Source organism: Sphaeramia orbicularis, chromosome 14 (assembly GCF_902148855.1).
Source record: "Sphaeramia orbicularis chromosome 14, fSphaOr1.1, whole genome shotgun sequence".
Classification (NCBI taxonomy): Eukaryota; Metazoa; Chordata; class Actinopteri; order Kurtiformes; family Apogonidae; genus Sphaeramia; species Sphaeramia orbicularis.
In genome coordinates, this window is record NC_043970.1 from 27662147 (window position 1) to 27679237 (window position 17091).

General features: G+C 38.9%; 2 protein-coding genes across 6 annotated transcripts in view; one reads left to right on the forward strand and one right to left on the reverse strand.

The window, feature by feature from the left end:
* The window catches only part of LOC115432838 (U2 snRNP-associated SURP motif-containing protein), a 15107-nt gene extending 14854 nt beyond the window's left edge, over window positions 1-253 (reverse strand). For 2 of the 4 annotated variants that reach the window (XM_030153875.1, XM_030153871.1), the window contains exon 1: window positions 46-252. The gene's annotated coding sequence lies outside the window, so the exon portion shown is untranslated. Of the gene's footprint in view, window positions 1-28 lie in introns of all 4 variants that reach the window. The other 2 variants (XM_030153872.1, XM_030153874.1) reach the window with 2 other exon arrangements.
* Window positions 254-3410: 3157 nt separating this feature from the next.
* The window catches only part of lrch2 (leucine-rich repeats and calponin homology (CH) domain containing 2), a 39719-nt gene continuing 26038 nt past the window's right edge, over window positions 3411-17091 (forward strand). For both annotated transcript variants that reach the window (XM_030154190.1, XM_030154191.1), the window contains exons 1-4: window positions 3411-3710; window positions 15154-15298; window positions 15514-15640; window positions 15720-15825. In XM_030154190.1, the coding sequence (XP_030010050.1) occupies window positions 3470-3710; window positions 15154-15298; window positions 15514-15640; window positions 15720-15825 (619 nt within the window). In that variant the 5' untranslated portion in view covers window positions 3411-3469. The remainder of the gene's footprint in view (window positions 3711-15153; window positions 15299-15513; window positions 15641-15719; window positions 15826-17091) is intronic.

Below are 17091 nucleotides of genomic sequence, written 5' to 3' on the forward strand. Positions count from 1 at the left end.
AAGCTCTCTGAAATGACACCACTGATACCTTAGTCTGTCACTTACAATGCGGGTTACGCTACTGATTCACCATTTTGGTTGCGACGACAACTGATTTTTATCACAACATGCTATGAAGAGACAAGACATCCGATCCGCCTGGAGCTGAGAGCAGAGGACGGCGGCTGGTGCTCGGTCTGTCCCTGTCCTCTCTCTGCCAGGGGACACCGATGTTAAAGACACAGACTGTAGGCTGCACAGTACTCACTGCACTCTGACTGTTGCATTGTGTCCACTCTAACATTAGTATTTGACCTTTAGATCTGGACACAATGACTAAAATCCACTGCCTGGGTTCTACTTCTGTATTCTGTTCACATGCTAAATGCTGCAGACTTGCAGGCCACAGTGTCTGTTGTCTTAAGGCAACAAATGAACACTTTCCCATGAGAAAAATGAGCCTGTGACCCTGGTAAAGTGGAGTCTATCAGACCCAACCCTAACAGAGATGCTTTAATCAAACTGATTAATTTAAGGTTGAACACATCTTCAATAGTCCATATTGTGTCTGATTCAGATGAGTTTTATTTTAGTGGAGACAGACTGGAACACCATCGAGGTATGTGTTAAATTTTACATATTGTAATAAGATATATTGGAAAACAAGAGACAGAAGTGCTGGTTAGTTTATGTTTTCAATGCATATGATGAAGTGCTCTATGTATATTTATACCCGAAGAAACCTATTCTCTCATTAATTCACATTTTGACCTAACAGTATCTTAAAATCTACAATTTTTGACAAAATTTTCTTTTTTAGTGACTGTAACTTGGTAAACATTTCATGGCTTTTATTCTGAAGACATCACACTTGTAAACCAGTGTATTCTGTCTGCCTGTATCAGCAGTGAACAATTTATACAAAGCTGATCGAAGGCAGGCCCAGTTAAGTTATGAGTTGTAGTACAACAAAGACAATGGAAACTGTATTTTCAACAATCAAGAGTCAATGAGTAACAATACCACAAGTGAATTAACAGCAATGAAATCATGAGAACATAAGTGAATGAACAACAAGGCAAATGAGAAAATCACTACTGAAAGGCTCAGGTGTCATTAACAGCTGCAGGTATTTTGTAAGAGAGACAACTTATTAAAAGATGAAAGTGAAAGTGCATTAACTTTATTCTACATTAATACCAGCTGTCATAAAAACACAATTGATTTTGCCTTGGAAAGTTCAAGGGAAAATATTAAACCAAGCTAAATTTGTGATACTTGTAAACATTTTGTTCATGGTAAGAGTTTGTAAGTGAGCTGACTGCCATAAATACCATGGGTGTAACCAAAGAGGCTGTCAGTAAGCCTTAGAGGCACTTAGGGGTGATATTTTGGTTAAGGTGAGTGTCAGAGGTGTAGGTATTTATTGGACTGACTTAATGAACTGAGACTAAGTAAGAGTCCAAGATGATGTGTTGCTTGGGTTCACCAGAAGGGTATGTGGTCCATTTAAGTGCCTCTAAGGTGGGACATGTGGGGAAAAATTGGTTCTGAAGAGTCCCATTAGACCATTGTTTATATACTGTGCCTATTGTCTGGTATTTGATTTCTGGTTTGTATTTATGGTGTCTTATAAGCCCGTGGAAGGGCTGGGCATGTCTGTATGCAAGACACAATAATAAAAACATTCATTCATTCATTCAGAGCACATGATGCAGGGGAGAAAAGTGGTGTTGACTGTATGGGGTCATGACTGAAAGGAGCACTAGAAAATAGAAAAACAATAGTCCATTTTTATTAGATAGTACTCAGTATTTATATTTGTGTAATGTAATTATAAAAAATTAGGGCTGCCAAAATTAACGAATTAACACGGATTAATCCATCATCATGATTAATCTGATTAAGAATTTTAACGCAACTAACCCCTCTGCAGCTCAAAATTACTCTGAATGTCTCTGCCAACGCACTTTGGGGAGTTTGTCCAAGTAAAGTTACCATTGCGCATGCACAAATGGGCAGTTGATCCGGTAGTGACAGGCAGTAGAACCGACTGATAAAGATGGAAGACGCTGAACACCATGTCGGCCGTCTGGATGGAAATATGAGGACAAAAAAAAAACCAAGACGGAACACTTGACTGTCAAAGTATTATGCACACTCTGCAGGGAGGAGTTTTCTTTTCACCAGAGCACCTCTAGCATAAAATACCACATTAACACAAAGCATACATTAGTTGGGGGTCACCCAGCTTGCAACAAACACATGAAGTGCATATATATTCCCTTCTTTCTTGAGTCTGTTTGCTCATGCAAAATGTAGCATGATTGATGTAGATTGCACTTTTTGCTTCAATCTTACATGAAATCATAAAATCTGTTAGAAGCAGAATATTAATCCATGCCTGCACAGTGTTATGTTTTTTGGGTTTGCATGGTTTACGGCATAGATGTTATGGGTCCCAAAGTGGGGGCGGCTGTGGCTCAGGTGGTAGAGCGGGTCGTCCAATAACTGAAGGGTTGGCGGTTTGAATCCCGCTCTGTCCTAGTCAGTCTGTTGTGTCCTTGGGCTAGACACTTCACCCTCCCTGCCTCCAGTGCCACCCACACTGGTGTAAGAATGTTTGGTGGTGGTCGGAGGGGCCGTAGGTGCAAATTGGCAGCCACGCTTCTGTCAGCCTGTCCCAGGGCAGCTGTGGCTACAAATGTAGTTTACCACCACCAGAGTGTGAATGTGAGAGCGAATGAATAATGGGTTAATAATGTAAAGCGCTGTGGGTGTCTAGAAAAGCGCTATATAAATCCAATCCATTATTATTATTAAAGTAATATTTTTTCAAATCCCTGGTGGCATCTCTGCACATAGGCCCAGTAGCATTGTGAGGACACTCATGACAATACTGTATTTCTTATAAAATCTTAACTAATACAATTAAATGCCAGTGTCAATTCTAATCATTTTTACCCCTAAGCCACAAACCAAGTCTTGACATCCTCAAAAAGAGCTTTTAAGGTGCATTTGAAGGTGTAAATGGGACAAAATCCCAGTTTAGGTCATGGTTTCAGTGGGTGAACATTCAATGTGAGTCTCACAAAAGATAATAAAGACTGTATTTTAGTGATAAATTCTAAGATTTGATGCCACCTTTTTTTGTATATTTCACTGTGTTTGTATTGTTTCATCATCTGTGACAATAGTGATGCCCCTGGGGGTCAAATGTATGGAAATCTCAGAGGGCTTTCATGAGGGGCCCCTACTTACATATATGTCTTGCACTGGGGCCCCTAATGGGTGTGTGGTAAGCAGGTGTAAAAGCCTAAAATGGCCACCATACCCTGCTTATCACAATTAGGCCTGCCACCAAACAGCAGGATCACCTCAGAAGCCCATCCCCTAGCGTCCGTCCCGGGAATGAGCCCTATGCGCATGGGCGGAGAGGCTGCCGCTGTGCGCTCTTATTATTGTAAGAGTAAATTTCTTTTTTACGAAAATGGCGTCTAGTCAGGGAGGTGTGGGAGCTGTCACGGCTCTACAAAGCCATCACTACTCTAGCGGACCTCACTGGAGCCCGGGCAACAGCCAGTACCAACACCAGCAACAGCACCACACGACGCGCAGCCTGGACCGGGCTTTGGAGGATGCCGTGTGCTCGGGGATACTGAACCTGAGCGGTAGGAAGCTGAGGGAGTACCCGGGGATGAGCTACGATCTGACCGATACTACACAAGCAGGTGGGTTGGCCGACACGCACGGAATCTACGAGAGCTTTTTGAGAGATTTTTTGCGTAAATGTACCCATGGATGATGCCTATGCGTAAAATGTGAATGCACCACGGCCGCATTGTGCACGGATTTTTGTCTGATTACCAGTCCAGGGACGCGTTCACGTGTAGATGACAGTATTTAAGGGGAAATACTGTCTACAGAGGTGGCTTTTGTAAATGCACAATTCCACTCATTTCACTCACATTACACCAGTTTGCTGCTCAGTGGGTTCGGCTGCTGTTGTGTGCTTGTTTTGGTCGACCTCAATAGGTTTCAGTAGCCCCCCTTGAGACACATGAATGAGACGGCAGGCGCACCCAAGTCAGGCGCTGCGCACTGGTTTGCACGCCGACCTGCAGTTGCTTTGGCACCGGGCAGCTGGAGTAGAATACGAATGAACACAGACACCAGGTTTTAATTCTAACGCACCGCATATCATTTTTAGAGACTGTCTGATACACACCCAGGCTTTGATTTTTTATATTTTCGACACTGGCAGACAAAAGATGCAGGGTAGACTGCTTGCAGCCTCACCCCCCCTTGCTTGCCTGGGTGCATATGCCCATATAATCTGTCAGAGAGGAAGAAGACACTCTGCTTTTGGTTTCCTATGTTGCATGATGACTATGCTTTAGTAGTCCTATGTGTTGTGTTACTGGGAAGTCATATTGTCCTATTCTGCACTGTTTAAACAGTCAAGTCAGATACTGGACCACATTTTGTTGGAGGCGGCTGTGGAAACTGAGTCAGGTCATTCATCCTGCGTTTGTGAATTACTTCAGAAATGTGCATATTTATACTACATCCAGGCTAAATAAATAACACTTCTATAAAATGATGATGAATCTGTCCATTAGTCAGTCATTCTGATTGGTGCTCAGTCATTACTAGAGGATGCTGGATCTCAGATTGATAGTTTCCTCCACGTACCATATGGTGCTACTCTTTGTCATTTGCAGTTCATTGCAGGCCACTGATTTGTCACAGAACCCAAACCCATAGGGATTTACATTTTATGCTCTGAGATTGTACTGCATCCTGGACACAATGTAGTTTTTCAATTCATATAACACAAGAAATGACCTAAATAGAGAAAAAGCCAACATGAACTCTAAAATTGACAGAGTTAATCTGTCTATAAAGTTAATAATAAAGGAAAGAGATTCAACTTCAGTAGATTTTTCCATTGTAGACACAACAGAACCAGGGTCTGTGGAGGAATCATGAAGAGGGAGCTTAAAATGTTGTAATATGACTTATAATTACTTTTTATTTATTAGTTAGTACCATTTTATGGAGATTTTAAACATGACTGCCTGTTGTAATTTCACTGTCTCACTGATCTTCATGTTTCCATAAACAGAGTGACCGCCTGACTCTTGTATTTCATTTATGATGTACTACCCAGCCCATGAGTATATTTTGAGCTCGATGTCATCAGATGATATATCATACATACAATATAATAAAGATTCTGTATATTGTTTTCCTGAAGTGCGGCAGTACTCTCTAAGCTTATTCCATAAATACAATGTATTCACTGCCTTTCGAAGGGAAATAGATAAGCTAGAGTTGATAAGCTATGTCTGTATTGCTGATTTTGACTGCATTTTCATAATATTCTGTCTTAGTGATAAGCTTTCTTTATCAGAGGAAAGTCTACCTAGATTGGAGATTGTTGCATAATGGATTTTCAAATACAGTCACTGCTGTAATTTGATACTGATGCTGTTATCAATAGTGCAAGTTATATAGTGCTGATAATCATCAAAAGAAGAAGGAGAGCACGTCTTTTTCCACATCTCCCATGTTTTATTTAGACTGTGACTAATCCAGCAGTCTTGAGTGCTGCAATAAATAACATCTTCATTCCAATACGTTGAGTAAAATGTGTGATAAAGGGAAGTGTCACTTACAAGTGTGTGAGGAGAGATCACACACCTCACACCAGCATCATTAGCATCACTTACAGCTACTATAGTTGCTGTTGGTTAACAAATGAATGATTAAAAGTTCAAACACAACTGAGGTGCTCTACAAATATATTGTAGTCTTACCAGAGAAGTCAATAGGTGTAGCTTTCTTATTTGTTTAACTTTGGCTTAAATCCTCACTTTTCAGTGCCTTGGTGAACAGCATCAGTAATCTGACACTCTTTGCATGTCAAGTATTTGGCAACCTCTGATAAAGCAGAAATAACTGACTTCTCTGGGAACATTTTGTAACCATGTCCACTCAAAGTTGAAAGCTGTAATAGTTGAATACTTGCATCTGCACATGTGGAGAGCATGATAACCTAACATTATTATTTCTGATCATGTTGGTTTTAATAGTGAAATTGCGTTTCAGAGGATGTAACCAAGTGGCCTCCATCTGACTAATGAGCAGCCGTCAGTTCCGGTCTGTGTGGACAGAACAGAAGAGAGGCCTACTCACACAAGGGTGTCTGTTTGCTGTGTGCTACTGGCAGTTTGGCTAGAGTCAGTTTGTTTTCCCATGGGAAAGTGCACAAGCTTTGAGTGGATGCCCTGACCTTGGAGAGAGAACCTGGACAGATGTTCAGGTTCATATCCCAGCATGCCTCTGCCTGCCATTACCCTACCCCGAGGGGATGAACACACGCTTAACAGTGTTAGGTGCTTTCACTGTGTGCTGTGTTTACCCATGTGCATTATATTCAGGTATAAAAGACGTGTAGACCACAGGATTAACTGTTGTGTGTGAGGGAGCTAAGAAGGATCATATTACTGTAAAAAATGGTTGTGTAGATTCCTAAATCACTCACTGCTGTCATCAGAAAATGGAGGCAATTGTTGCTGTAGTTTATATTCCCGTTTATAACTCTGCCTCTGCACATAACTGAAAACCGCACAAATCTGTCACCACACTCAAGTCTTTCTCTTTCATAGTATTTTTTTTTTTACATCATCTGTGAAGGATTTGATGTCAGAGCCAAATAAAGCCTCAAAAGAAAAGAACAAGAGGTCAAAGAAAAGATAAAGATGTGTGATATTTGTCATCAATTACCAACTGGGGGTCCATGTGATAAGGATTTAACAGCCAAAAAACAAACCAAAAGCTGTCAAATTTATCATGGATCATGTCCAGACTGACTTCATGTGCAGTCTGGAGCTGAATGAAACAGGTGGCAAAATGAACATAGAGTATTTTATAATTATTTTTTTTTATATCTCAAGCTGTAAAACTGCTTCTTTGTTGCTGCATTCCTAATACATGTGGTCCTTCTTGATAACATGTGAAGGGCAATCTCCACAAGGACACACATATTAAGGTGGCATTCTTATGTTTAACCAACAGTCAGAAAAAAACAAATGTTAGCACTAATCAATGTACAAATAGACTGCAAGCCAACACATTGCTGTTGCTCATACGTAGTCTCCTATCATACCTAAATCACATTGAATATTCCTGGTACAAGCCCTATGCTGTCTTTCTCTCTGTCATGGCTGCAGTGTGGAGAATAGTAGGTCCTGCTGGGTGGCTTCTGAGAAGAGTTGCCAAGGAAGGAGGTTTTTACAGGATGACAAAAAAACTTGCTAGATGAATTGTATTCTAGAGAAAATCTGTGGCTGTTATTCACAGCATTGTACCATTTGAGTGTGAACACTGAGAAGCTCGGCCATAAAAAAAAAAAAAAAAGAAATCTGAATTCCATCAGTGTTTCTTTCTTCAGGGCTCCTGTTAAATTTGCCACTGCATGTTCAGACAAGACGTAGGCATACCTGTCACCGAAAAAGCAACGCATTATGAAGGCACTGTTCTATTTTTGTTCCTAATCTACTAAGTGAACATAAATCTTAGAAATTAGTGAGTATTTTCTATTGTCATTATGCTTATTATGTAATAAATTCGCTTTTCTGTTTATGTCTCATTATGCTACTTTTCCAGTGATTTCCTGTTTGTCTCCAGGGCATTAAATATGTGAGGAACATTGCATCATAATGATCCAGTGCAGCAGCAACATGCCTTTTTGGAAATATGACACTGATGCTTGCCTTGCAAATGTCTTGAGTCAAGTGTACCCTACATACCTTTAGTTACTTAAGACATTACTCTTTTTTTCTCTTGTCCAACATCAGATTTAACAGAAACTCATGTAGTAACAAAGCAACATGGTACACAGTAGTCTTTCCCTCTATACTACTTCTACTTCTGACTACGACCACAAGAAGAAAGTACATTTGGTTCTGGTTTTTACCTTGAGACTAGTTTTGCTGCTGTAATTAATCAGTACATAGGTTTTTTTTTCATCTTTCTGTTGTAAGTGTTTATTCAGTTCATGAATGACAGATGCTATCCTCAGTGATGCACATCTTCTGGCTACAAATCCCTAAAATAATTGAATATATTAAAGATACTATAAAACGGAAACAACATTAATGCTCTCAGTGAATTTGAGCAGGTGTAAATGATCACATTATTACCACCCTAATTTTATTAACATGCTTTGGTTTCAGATCTCTGGTAGTGCATGCAGGCTCGCTGTCACTCTGATGACTTACTTAACAGTAGAACCGTGCCATTGTAAGAGCTATTAATAACACTTGTGCTTTTCTTATGATAAGCCAAAATGTGTGTGTTAAAAAAGCCTATCTTAACACTTAATACATGTAGGCTATATTTTAATTACTTTATTTTTATTGTTTGATTTCTGTACATTACAAAATGAAACAAACATAAGGGACATTTAGGATACATTGACCCTAATAAATGTAGGTGGAGAAACGTTCTGACAGGTTCAGGTAAAAATGTGAATACATTTCCTTTCATGCATCTGTAACTCTGATATTTGTGTGAGAGTTTGTGTGTGATTTCCATGCATGATGGGTAATCTGCAGGAATTATCAGCATCAAGTTAAATTCTTCTCCTTTTTCTGCTTCTTTAATTACTACCAATGCAGAATGTAACTATATTTGCGTTTCCAATGTGATTTAATAAGAGTTGCAGTAAGTTAGGGCCAGACTATAAGTACAAGAATGAAAATGTGTGTGTGTGTTTGTGGTGGGCCATAAGTGGCACCTGCCCCCTGAAATAAACCCCAAAGAACCACCCACAAAGTGGCAAAACAAATACAGCTGATCCAGCGACCCAGCCCACTGTCACCCCCACCCCCATTCCTATCCCCACTCCCCCAGGTCAGACCTCATGAGCAGATCCAACCACTCCATCACCATCAGCACATCCTTGAGCTGTCAACACATGATGCCAGTGATTTGTTGACCTCATCATGTGCTAATGCCCTTAAAAAGACTCCCCAGTTGCTCACCCCTCTTATAATACTGAAATCGCCTCCCAAAACCTAATTAAGAAGTCACACTAGGAAATTTGATAACAGGAGGATCTATCTGATAGACTATCTCCTGACATCATCTGACATCTTGTCACTGGACAAACATAATACCCACATAAGGTTTATTCTGCTTGTGACCACACCCAAAACCCACCAGACACACATTGCGGCTACATCTGCTGCAGAGTGAAATTAATTAACCTCAATTAATCATGTTTTTATGTTTTTTTTTTCTATTTTAGATAAATAGCAAATAGTAGTGAATTTTCTTAAATGTTGCAGTAAAGATTTGGTTTAATGTTTTTTTCTACACTTGATTTGAAAATTTCTTGCAGACAGTAAGTGACTTTTGTCCTGTTGTATTAAGAAGATGACAGATTTTCTTAATACTGGTCATTTAAAAGGACCCATCTTGATCCATTTTCAGTTTTCTTGAAGCTGATAGAGAGTTTTCAGTGTGTGATTTTCTCCAGCACTCACCCGGATGTCTGTTAAAGGGAAATTTGCTGTGTCATGGGAAGACATCATCTGATCTTATAACATAACTGAATGAATTACTGATTTGGCAGAGCCGTGCAGCATAGTGGAGCCTTGGTGGTTGATCGTCTGCCTGGCAGACTTTGTTTAGTGGGAGCTCTGGTTGACCAGCAGGTGGATAAAAGGCCCACTGTGGGCTGCAGATGGTGCTTGGCCTGGGATGGAGGAGGGAGAAGGGGATGGAGACAGACAGGCTCACAATGACTCCCTACACCCACCCCCATCTCCCATCGACCCACATGAGTCCACAGCTACAGAAGGATCCCCAGTTGTGGGACTTTAGGGGTGAGGGGGTGTTGTCTCTCCACAGCTGGGTTACAGCATCAAGGTCCAAGCCTCGGGGATAGGCAGAATTTACTCTTAATGGAAAACAAGTATCGCCTGTGACCTCAGCTTTGGTCTTTCCCCATGTGGTAATTTCAGTTTCCCTTAACCTTTCAGCTTCTATTCCCTTTGTGCTGCTGACTGTCTCATAGTCTGCTTCTCACTTCTGCTTACCGGCTGCTGTCAGACCACGGCTACAGAGGAAGGTCTCTGTCTAGTTTATTGTTGGTCATTTAAGGCCTGTAACAAATGAGGGTCTATTTAAAGCACAGACATGGTACGCAGAGTTTTGCTTTGCTCGTCACGTCCTATAACCTCAGGGAGTTATGGTTAAAGGTTACAACATCTGCATGAATTTGTTAAGAAGTTGTATTTGAACAGAACTACTGACTTTTCTATATTCATTATGTATTTAGGCCTGTACGATGTTGACAGTGTTCAGTATTTTGATGATGATACAACTTATTACCAAAGTGACACCTTTTTGCAGCAGATATTAGGGCTTGTTAATGCAGGTCAAGCACAGGTGTTGGTAGTAGCATTAGCAATGGCTGTGTCCCATTTAGTTTCTCCAAGAGCCAACAAGCCCAGTTCTAAGGCCTGTATCTGATACACCTAAATAGGATGCAGCCATTTTATTGATGACCAACTACATGTGCATGGTCTCTGCCTTAACAAGTGCTTGGAAAAAGGTCTATTAATCTCAGGGTAACTGCCTGCTAGGTGGGGCTTCATCTGATTGGTTTAATGGTGTGAAGGTCAGATGTTTGCATAATGAGTGTGAATGCACTGTGTGTGCAAATAAAGTGATTTTTGATATTCACTTCGATTCAGGCTGTCTTTTTCAAAGTATTTATCATGCATTGCAGCAGCTCTCACCAGTAGGTCAGTGAGCATTTGTATTCATGCTCATATTATACATTTATCGGTTAATAAGTGGTGATACATAAGTAACTGCAGACTCTTAAGGGGATGGAAGTACAGTAGTATTTGCTTTTAGGCGCTATGCATGTAGCGCTTCAGTTGCTCCGGGCAGAATAATTTAAAGCTAATTCTGTTTATCTGGAGCCATGCAGCTCCTCACTTAGGTCTCTAATCAGCATGTCACCAGAGATAATGCAGAAGGCACACGCACACACACGCACGCACGCACACACACACATGTGCACACACCCTGCCATTTGCAGCTGCTTAATCAATATGTGTCTAAAGGTGTGAGATGCACAGTGTAAGGTAGTCTTTACAAGTTCTCGTAGGCTTCCTTGTATCCATTTTTTATATATGTGAATGTCAAGTTTTGTTGAATTTAACACAGGAAAGAAAGCTGCAGTCTTTTTTGTGCACGCATGAAACACTATGCATGATTTGAGGACCTGAATAATTAGTATAAATATCATTAAGCATTTAGCATGTAATGTGTATCTACTGTAGTACCGTAGTACCTATTAACATGTGGTGGTCAGATTGTGGGTTTAGGCTTTTCATCAATTGTCAGTGAAAGAATTTATACCACAATTACATTAAGACTTGTCACAGTTAGATAGTCAAATGCTAAATGAAGTCAGAAAGCTGAGTAATGAGCTTAACCATCAGTATCTTCCTGCCCTGATTTTCTCCTCTGCTTTGACACACTAAGCTAAGAGAGGCTGTATCTAAATATTTTATCTCAAGTGGCACATGTATGCGAGGCTCTGCTCATTGACTGGAACACAGATTACGTACATTATCTTGTTGGAGAGTAGAAACACCAAGCCTGTGCTGATTAATTCAGGCCTATGATTTTGCAGCAAATGAGCTTCAGATTCAAAGCAGAGGATGAGTTTGAGTCAACTACGACACTTGACTATTCATTCTTCATTGGTAGTCAGCACCTTGTAGATTTGTTACAGAATGAATATCATTATAATATTAAAATGTAATGTAAATGTAGAAATTGTAATCAATCTTTATTAACAGACTAAGGGTTCATATAAAAACAGACAAAACATTAAAGATTATAAATATATAACAGCTAAAGCAATCGAAAAATTCTTTGAAAAACCTGATTGTGCTATTGAAAATCATCTAAAATATAACTGTACCACTGTCTCCACATCTAGAACTGGTATTATGCAGCACTGGACACATGATAATTTATTTTTTATAGTCATTAAGTGGGTAAATACTTTTGTGCATGTACTACATTTTACTCTACACCATCTAGATCTATTCTGTTATTATCTCATAGAATCATCGTACACTACTGTCAGTCTCTGTAGGAAAACTTTATCACAGTTTAACCACAAGTGTGCAGTATTGGGAAGTGTATATTCTGCACTCTGAGCATAGATACCTTCACACCATCTGTACAAGAACTGAACTGGATTAAGAGAATATTTGCTTGTACATGGGTGCTTCTACAAAACTGGGTTCATTTTGGTACCTGACACTTTGCCAGCTTTTTTAGACCCAATAATAAAAAAGAAATTTAGACATATTTCCCCCCAAGGATGTACCTAATGATGACCTTAAATAGATGCAAAATAAAATTATATTCTTGCTCTGAGCCAACCCAAAATTCATGAATTTTTAATAAAATATTGGGGCCAAAAATAAGACCAAAACTGGGACATGAAAAGCTACCTAGGTGTCAGTGCATTTGATCTGGAACACATTGCTTGAAATGGTCTTACGTACCGCTATAAATAAAGACATTGTGTTAAATTTGTCAGTCCTAGTGTTTTTTCTAATCCAGACATGTAGGTTTTTCATGAATTGGCAGTTTCATTTTAGGTTTCATGTGTAACCCATTGTGTCCACTCATGTTACATGTGGAACCTGCCCAGTTAAACACAAATACATCGTGAGTGATTTTCCAACATCTGTCATTTTTGTTAAACACTCTGCCTTGCATAATTAGTTAGATTCCCAAAATGTACCTGCGAGAGAATAAAGAGATATTTGAAAAAATAGTAGTGTGTAATTTTCGTGTCCTTTTTACAGTGTTACATGCAGATTTTTGTGTAAAAAAACAAAATAAAAATGTATTTTATCTGAAAAATACTTTATCTTTTGTCTCAGTAAATATTTATTTTTAAAACAGACCCAAAGTGCTTCCAAACTTGCTTCATAACATTAGTCTACATCTGATGTGAATTTTTAGCCCCTCTGTCTTGTTTTTAGGGACCAGTTTCATAGAAGCATCCAGATACAACATGGAGCGTTGCCTGTAGATATCATCATATGTCTGTTCAGTAATAAAATGTCAAAGATATTTTAATTACAGACAATGAGAATATTTTCCAAGAGCAAAAAACAAGTACATTTGAAATATTTATCCTCTTTTGTTTAACAGATCATTACTACACCCATACTCTTACATTTAATATCATGTTCCACCAGGACTTTCAGGTCATCAACACTTATAATATGGTTCAATACTATATTACCAATCAAGCACCCAGTTCTACAAACCTTTGACAGGTCGTCAATATATAGAATAAAAGGGAATGGGGACAACATTCTCTGAATGACTCCATTAATGATCCCAAAAAGGGCTGAGACACTATTTCATCATTTGACCTGCACCATCTCATGGGTGTACTAATAAGTCAGAATTCTCATCACATTTTCGTGCACAATAGCCTTATACTTAGGTGTATTATACATAGTGATATTATCAGTCATGTGTTTATATCATCAACATATATTTTATGCCAATAAAACAATTTGTAGAAACAGTCTGTTTCTGGTTCTTGGGAAATCAGCAACTCAACGCTTTGTTTATTAGGACTGAAGAACACAGACTTATAGCATATTAATGTCCATTCTTTACTGTTTTCAAGGTTTGGAGTTCTGGGATTTTTTTTGGATTGGGTTCAAACAAAAAAATGAGACACACATTTTTGATTGTTGTCTTTTATACAATGAAATACAATGTAACCTTTGAATTTATCAGCCAATAAACATAAATCAAATCCAAACCCAAAGAGTGGGAGAATTCACTATTAAAATGAGAACTTGACTATTACTGAAATATCAGCATAATATACAGAATAAAAAATTAAAGATGTCGGTGATTAATACAAACACTAACTCTCATTGTCAGTCACATGGTCCAAACAAAGACAGGGCATAAAGCACGCTGCCTGCTGGGTGTTCTTTGTTCACAGCGGGATGCTAAGGTGAGCTTACCTCATTTATAGATCATGGGGGCAGAGCTAAGAGATACAGGTCAGGTTGGGAAAGGAATGAGGAAATGGGAGGAGATTTTCTTCATATTCTGGATAACTTTGAAGAGATTAGAGAATAGTTTGCAGCAGCATTAAAAAAACGACACAATTCTTTCTTAACCCATAAAGACCCAAACATCCACCATTGACCAAAACTGTCCTCTGATGTAAAATGTTTAATACCTGTTGATAAAATAATTCTATCAATACATGTAAATAATTCGTGTAAAATGCAGTTTGTCATCTGTTCATGGTCATCAGATATGACCCATTTGGACGTTCAGAGGCACCATAATGAATGTGGAAACACAGTCAGTTTCTACAACATTGATTCACCAGTAAAACCCATGGAGTTGGATCAGTGACAGTGGATGGAGACGCTGGGTTTATGTTCAGTTAATGACAGATTTTGCTGAAAAAGTCCCTTTTTCTTCAGTTTTCTCTGTTTCTGATATTATAACCTTTGAATTTACTCTAAGCTTTTATTAACATCTTCATGATCAGTGAATTAAATATAAAAAAATACCTGGATTTTACTGAAGAAACTCAAAATAAAGACAATAATATCACAATAAATGGTGGCAAATCACTTAAGAAAGGGTACATTTTGAGAAAAATTAATTTGTGAACTGTCACAAAAGTAGCGTTGGGTCTTAAAGGGATATTATTATGGTAACTTTACAAAAAAAAAAAATCATGTTGTAGTAATGTCTTTCACCCATTATTTATTCCAAACTGACTACTGTACCACTCCCACTGAGATCAGTATTGGAAAAACAGCATTACACTGCCGGTAGCACTCAACCTAGCAAGGCCCAAGGCTTGGATGTAATCTTAGATCAGTATTAGATGGAAAGACGCTGCCCAACACTCACTTGGATCGATCAGTCATTCAGATCTTTGGCCTCTCTTGCCCAAAGCTGATGTAACACAGGCCGGTCGGATGTCAAAAAGTATGCGCTTAGGTATCACCTGTATGTTCAAAGTACATAAATTACAGCAGTTTCATTTTGTTCAATTTGCAGACCTGTCTAAGAATCGCCTCACAGAAATCCCTCCGGAGGTGTGTCTGTTCGCTCCCCTCGAGTCACTGAACCTCTATCACAACTGCATTAAATGCATCCCAGAAGCCATCATCAATCTGCAGATGCTGACTTATCTTGACATCAGGTGGGTCCCTGCACACTCTGACTCCACTGTCTGGAAATTTCTGAAAAGTAGCTGTTCACAATTCATTTCACGCTGTCAGAAGCAAAATGGTCAAAAGACAGACATTTAGGCTACTGTTTTTGTTTTTTACGGAAATGCAGTTCACACTCACCACATACTCACTAGTTTCGTGGGCTTAGATTAACCTGGAAACTCTATTTGTTCTGTCTTTACAGTCGGAATCTCCTGTCTGTTTTGCCAAAATACCTGTTCAACCTCCCTCTCAAAGTTTTGCTTGTGAGTAACAATAAGCTTGTGTCCATCCCGGAGGAGATCGGCAAGGCCAAAGAGTTGATGGAACTGGTGAGTACTGCTGTGTATGTGTTACTCTTTTCTTACAGTTTGAGTTCTGCCATTCCTTACACTTTGTCTCCCCTTATAGGATGTTAGCTGTAATGAGATCCAGGTGCTGCCAGCTCAGGTTGGGAGGCTTCAAGCCTTACGAGAACTCAACATCAGGAAGAATTGTCTTCACATGCTGCCTGAGGGTTAGTCCTTCCCTCCTGGTGCCACATGTTTTGTTTTCATGTTCTTAGAAACATCAGTTAATCAAGCATGACGCTTCTGGCAACCTGTGGAGTGTTTTCTAAGCCAATAATAACGACTCAACAACATCTTCTTTGTATAGTGCTGTCATGTTTCAGTTCCAGCTGCCATGATAACCTTCATAAACAATGTCAAAAATTCAGTCAACTAATTATGTAGTACAACAAAATACATAAATAATAGTTTCACAGTTGAGCTCTGTTTTCTTTCACACAATAAACTTGTCATCACCTATTGTGACACTTCCTTTGAATATGAGCTTAATGGAAGAAAAACAGTTAGGACTGACACCAGGTGTAACTCTGCTTTTATTTTACTTTGGAAGTTGGAAGTCAGACCTGAGAATAACATCAACCATGAGTTAACCATGAATGCACCAGTGCAACAAGTCCAGAAATACTGGTTTTAGCCAAATTAACCCATAAAGACCCAGTGTGACTTTTGTGTCTGTTCCCAAATGAATTTTTCTCTATAGTTAACCTTCCTGAAGTGATTTATCACCATTTATTGTCATATTATCTTCAGTATTTTGTGTTTTTTTTTTTTTTTTTTTTTTTTTAGCAAAAAACAGGTATTTTCCTACATTTAATTTACTGATCATGTAGATGTTCATAAAAACTCAGAGTACAGTTAATGATTATTATATCAAAAACAGAGAAAACTGAAGAAAAAGGGATTTTTTTCAGTCAAATCTATCGTTAACTGATCATAAACCCAGTGTCTCCATCCACTGTCATTGATCTAATTTCATGGGTTTTACTGGTGAATCAATGTTGTAGAAGATGACAGTGTTTCCATGGTAACTACAGAGCCTCTGAACGTCCAAATGGGTCATATCTAATGACTATGAAAGATGACAAACTGCATTTTACACCAATTATTTACATGTATTGATAGAATTAGTGGATCAACAGGTATTAAACAGTTTAGATAAGCAAATGGTTTTTGTTGCCAGTCGCTGTTTGGGTCTTTATGGGTTAAACTCTGTTAACAATACCTGCAGATAGCAACACATTACATGGTGTTATGAAGAAACTAACAGTGAAACAAGATGACCATACGTAGAAGCTGGACTGTTCTGTGAGCAGACTGATTTAATGAGACACACATAAGATAGAAATTAGAAATCAGAAATTCTGGCCTTCCAGCTCAAATACAAGAAAACAAAAGAATTCAACTTTCTGGAAAACTAAAAAAAAACAAAAAAA